The 6,000-nt window shown below is 40.9% G+C and overlaps 1 protein-coding gene across 1 annotated transcript in view; it reads left to right on the forward strand.

Annotated features, from left to right (window-relative positions):
* The window catches only part of Dachs (unconventional myosin-IXb-like dachs), a 102,784-nt gene extending 101,855 nt beyond the window's left edge, over positions 1-929 (forward strand). The window contains exon 17 of the mRNA XM_076805922.1: positions 384-929. Within this exon, the coding sequence (XP_076662037.1) occupies positions 384-541 (158 nt within the window). The 3' untranslated portion in view covers positions 542-929. The remainder of the gene's footprint in view (positions 1-383) is intronic.
* Positions 930-6,000: the final 5,071 nt, after the last annotated feature.

The raw sequence follows: 6,000 nt of genomic DNA on the forward strand, positions 1-6,000 counted from the left end.
CAACAACACGGGTCTTGCCAGCGTCCTGTATCGTCCAGGAGACATACTCGATCCGCGTTATGTTTAAACTCCTCGGCGTTCGAGTTAGTCGGGATAATTCCGCGACGTTTATCATCCAGGCCTTGACGACATATATATAGAGAAATCACTGTAAATGTTTCTGTACCTCCTGTACCTTACAATCAAGGCAGAATAATTTTTTGCCTTGCCTAAAAATGCACAATCTAGTCACCACTGTCTACTAGTAAATAATTCGTGCTGGAGAAGGTTAAGGGAGCAATTTCTAACGATGGCTTGGCTTCAGTAGTGTCCAATAGAAATTGTGTGTAGACCAGTCGAGACTCCATAATTCCCATTGGACGACAAATACAATTTGTTTTCAGAAGAGGGCGAGGGTGAGGTGGTGCTGTTGAAAGGCGAGACAGTTCTGGTGGTCGGTGCGTCCCCAAGACGAGGTCACCTGCTGGTGGAACACAACAACACTACTTTACACGTGCCCTATCAGTTCATGGAGCTGAAGCCATGTAATATCAACGTTTGAACGCGTTATTTATTCCGTGTCCGATTATACATATACTTCTTTCGCTACTCACTGGAGGGTCGGGGGGTAGAAAAGAAAGAACCAAAACGAGGACGAAGAGTCAAGCGTTCGTCGACGCTAATTAGTCCGAATGGAGTCTGACAATGAGAATAACAGCGGGGAAAACCCCGGGAAATAAAGTTCGGCGCAAGATACATCTAGAGGGGGGATGGTCGGCGATTAAACGGGAAACAAAAAGCAGAGGTGGGATTAAGGGTGGGCTGCTTCACAGGACACCGAACTTCGTCCTTTAATTAATTACACCGGCCGTTAAGCGAGTTTAACGCGGAAGTCACTACGCCGGGGCTTATCGCTCGTTTGAGACGCTCTTCTACCTACCACCCTCTGCGAGAGTCACGTTCGTCTTCCATGTAGATAAGTGCACGCAACAACCTGCGTTTTCGAATTAGTAAGCATGTTAGCCGGTAAACGACAGCCAACGGGCCCGGCCACTGTTGACAGCGTACGAGACCTCTAGTTCCTAATTCAAAGAAAAATCATCCCCTTCAACCCCTTCATCAATTTCCTCTTCATCGACTTCCTTTAAATTCATACCACCTGCTTCTTTGATTAGTTACTATTGAAATCATTGGCAGTATTAATTGTTTGGGTTGGGGACCTTGGTGTGACAATTCAATGAATCTAGGAATTGGAAATTCTTGCACCAAATAATACACGCAAAAGTGTGTGAAGCTTTAGAAAGTAGAGAGTAAGAGGTCTTCAATGTTTTAATTCTTGTATCAAACAATCATTTCAACTACTGCGTATTTTATGCATTTTTGGAAAATAATGAGTGGGTGAAATACAAAATAGATGAAACATCAGGTGAATTTAATATTGCTGGTGCATTATGTATAACCTACTAAATTATGTGACTCCTCTTTCTTGCAATTTATGCAATTCGTATTTGGTATGGAGTCTGTCACCGAATCCACAGTCTGATAATTGAATTAGAAAGTCTAATCGTCTTTTTTCAATTTAGAAGGCAGAGGTAGAAGTCTCGAACGCTGTGAAGAAGGTTCAGAAATCCACAACGATGTATAAATTTGACCGTGGTCCAGGGCCGGCTCTTAACTTTAGAGATCCAGGGACTTCGGCCCTTTTCTTATGAAGTCTCGCAGTGTATAAACGCAGTGTATAAACGATGTTTGCCGACGCTCTCCGAGGAGAGACTTTAAAGGGTAACTTTATTGCGTCTAAGAAGAAAGTTGTCAGGAATGAGATTGAGAGATGGGCTCGAACGTCCCTTGGGAAGCGTTTCGAAGATCGTCCTCCTCGCGAGGAGGAGGAGGACAGCTCGGAAGGGTTAAACGATATTTACCAACAGTATTCCTTCGTCTATCTTTGAATTCTTAGTGCCAATTTCTAGAATGAAATCTGTCGCTACGGCACGGTTTAATAACCGGACGATCCCTCACTGCCTACTAAAAACTCTGTCAACTTCCAAATAAAGGACACTGTTATCGTCTTCCACCGTTCACTGCAAAAGTTACTTGTGGCACCGTAAAGACAGTTATAGAAACGAATATCATACCTTCTGTGAAGTTTTATTGAGAGAATTAAATTTTCAATTTCTGCAGGGTGCTAAAAAATTTGCCTAAAGTGCTAGAGGGTAGTTCTGAGCTTCGTGTACTTGATTAAAATTTTACTTGAAAGACAAATTCAACATTTTACAGTTCATTACAGTTCATCAAACTGGGAATTTTTATTAGAAAAATTAAATTTTCTATTATTGCAGGATGCTAACAATTTTTCTCGAGTGCTAGAGGGTTGTTTAAGTCTTGTGTATTCGAATAAAATTTTATTAAACAACTAGGTTCTACCCTACGCACTGCAAAATTTATTTATGATACTGTCAGTTCAATGGTACAAACGAAAATTAAAAAATTCGAGAACTTCTGTTAGAAAAATTAAATTTTAAATCTTTGCATGGTGCTAAAAAATTTATTAGGTTGCTACGGGGTAGTTCTAAGCCTCATGTGCTTGAATAAAATTTTATTTGAACGCTGGCTTCAACCCTTATCGGTTGCTTTAATGTAGAAATTAGAATGGATCGATACAATTATTTGTAGATTCATGAATGCGAACCATGGACGTTAACCTAAATATTCAATCCCTTGCGCACGAAGTTTTATTTATGATAATATAAATTTAGTGTACAATCCAAAATTTCACCATTTTGGAACTTTTATTAGCAAGATAAAATTCCCAATCTTCACAAGATATTAACAAATATTTTCTAAACAACCAGGGATTCGTATCAAATATTTTTTAGACTGCAAGAGGGTAGTTCTGAGCCCAATGCACTCCAATAAAATATTATTTAAAAATCTTGCTTCACTTTCGTCAATTAAAAAATAAACCGTCATAATTGCTCACGAATTCATAAACCTAACCTTCCATCAGAAAACTTACACTTTCAATCTTCGATGGATATTAAAAACTCATTTCACGATATTTATCGAAGTCCAAGAAGTCAATCACGAGTTTCAAATCAAATATTTCTGAAATATTTCAACCCCAATCAGTCGGTTCGCTTAAAAATCAGAAATAAATGTCGCGAATCGTTCAAATACAATAGAATCAGTTCCAACAATTTAAATTCAGAAAAATTTAAATAAAACGATCGATCTGTCACAGTGGCATGCGCACAGTAATGGCGGCGAAGGGTTGGAAGATTAAGTTCTGGTCCCAGATAAGGCAGTCAAAGTGTCGGAAGAAGTGACAGACAGTTTCCGGGTGGCATTATAGATATTATATTTCAGAGAGATATTATATTTCCGCGAAAAGGGGGTCGGTCGGTTATTCCACCGTGCGCCAACGTGTATTATATTAGGTATCGTGAAGCAGCGTCGACAGTAGCTCTAGAGGATAGTCGCCCTAATCGACATTATGCTATCATTCTATCCGCGGTAATCGTAACGCAACAGTTCTATGGTAGCAGCGAAACTCGGGGTGAGGTAGACACACGATCGCTTTGTAGATACACACGGAACTCGTTCAGTTCGAAACGATAAGCGTTCGTCTAGAGAGAAAGAGAGAGAGAGAGATAGAGAGAGAGAGAGAGAGAACTGCTCGCCCTAGAAACTCTCGAGAGCAGCGTCTCGAGGACTGTACATACGAGTATGTATGCCGATGTTACGCGGCTTACGGATACCGGAAGATGAAGGCGTATAGGTAGCTGTAACCGCGTCGAGAACTTTCCGAATAAAATATAAGCGTCTTTGGAAATGATCGTCGGCGTTCCCTGCGTTTCTCTGAATAATGATCCATCCGTCCTTCCATCGGTCTCTCGCCCTTTATTAACGTTCTCTCCAAAATTATTGCCTTTGTTTCTCGCCAACAGGACTTCCTGTAATCAAGAGTGTAGCTCTAAGCTTAAATTTTCAGGACCGCTTTGATAAGGATTATAGCACTCCTCGGGCCGAGTACTCCTGGAATATCAACGTAAGTACCTTTCATTCTGTTGCCTCAATCTCAATTCTCATCGCGCGCAACGTTTTAGTGAAAATGCACGCCTCCGGATTCTCTGTTAAGTGAAATTATTTATCTCGGTAGCTGAAAATCTAAATTCTTTCGTTTTATAAAACTGATCAAACGTTTCTTCTTCTATTGGCCCGATTCTATTGACTTGTTATAGTAGTGCTATAAATCATTTATCTTTTTCGTTAAAATTTCTTTTAGAGGTTCTTAACACCAAACCTACCACGGTTTTATATTTCACAATTATTGAAATTATAAAAGTTCATTTATGGCAAATAATGGAATGAATTTCCTCGAAACCTTCTTCTATTAATTGGACGACACTAAAATGCTCATTCTCGAAATCCTATCAAAGTTAGGCCGTAGATTTGCGTTCATGGGACCGGGTAGAGCGATGTTTACAAGAAGTTGGTCGAGAATTCTATTCGCCAGAGTTCCCAAGACGGTTTTCGCGTCAAAGGGCGCGAGAGCTCGTCGCCGGCAGGCGATTAACACGCGGCTGGTTGCACGCGCCACGCGCACACGTGGCTCGAGTGCACGTTGCTGGTGCACGCGTCGTTGCACCGCTTCGCTACGCCACGCCGCTGCACCGCGCCACGCGAAATTATGTCGCCCGGCGAGTTCATAATAACGCGATTCGTCGTAGCCCGTCGACCGATTTCCGTGCGTGTGCTAGCCGTTTTAACGAGCCACGATTCTACGAATCCGGCGATAATTAGCTTTTAATTAAAATCGCGGCCCGATTACGCAACCCGGCCGACTCGTTTCCGCCTCGACGGCTGCGTTTCGGTTAATTGTTCAGCGGCCGCCATGGCGAGTCGATGTTAACTCAGCTACAGATTGTTGTATGTACGTTGTCTCTAGTGATCATCAGCCCATTTTTAGTAAATTGAATACAGTAAATTGAATACAGATTTGGATGGCAATCTGTATTTAAATTTACTGGACGACATCACTGATCCACTTATAACAGAAAGTCTTGAAAACCAAAGAGATGAAAACGGCAATCTTTTGTTAAATGAAGAACTTTTGTACTTCCAACAGGATGGTGCTCATCATTACACGTTACCAGTTCGCCAGTGGTTAAACGATCGATTCCCACTAAGATGGATCGGTAGAAGAGGTGTTATTGAGTGGCCACCAAGATCACCAGATCTATAACTCCAGTCGACTTCTTTTTGTGGGGACACTTAAAGTCTGTTGTTTATAAAACACAGCCAGAAAGCGTCAACGATTTGCGTCGCAGAATTGTACAGGAACGTAGAGCTATTCCAACAGAGACCTTCAAAAATGGTCGTTCAGAATTTGAGAATCGTCTGTATTATTGTTTAGAAAACAACGGAAAACACTTTGAAAATTTGTTATAGTTATAGAGACATTACAAACTTTCTCGCAGTATAAGTATGACTCGCTCTACTTCTCTTTAAATATCTCCGAAACTAGTGCGAAGATAAAAAAAAGTATCATACGAAAATTGCTGGCCTTTTTACGTACTATAAGAGCCCATAATAAAAAATGTAGGTTTCCATTTGAAAAAACAAAGTTGACCGTCAAATGACCTTGAAAACGCCAATCAAATAAAAAACTGATACAGCCTTCCTCTTTCCTCCTCGAAATCCTTGGACACGTGTTTTACACTTTTTTAATATCCTTCATACCTTTCGAGATATTCGGCTGGAATAGTGAAATCACTGTAATCTCTTTCTTAAATGATTGGACAGTTTCTTTTTCACATGATTGGACACTCTCTTTCCTACATGATTGAACAAGTCTCATTCGTAAATGATTTTTACTCTTCCTGCCCTTACAGGATTGATAAAATTGTACCTACGTTCAGTCTTCACAGAACTGGAGCGAATGATTAGTCAACGATGATCTCCAGCGTCCATTCTCTCCGAGTGTTTTGTCTTCTTGCCACCGTTGTTTTCCCCTCCGTC

The sequence above is a fragment of the Halictus rubicundus genome, chromosome 2 (genome assembly GCF_050948215.1).
Source record: "Halictus rubicundus isolate RS-2024b chromosome 2, iyHalRubi1_principal, whole genome shotgun sequence".
Lineage (NCBI taxonomy): Eukaryota > Metazoa > Arthropoda > Insecta > Hymenoptera > Halictidae > Halictus > Halictus rubicundus.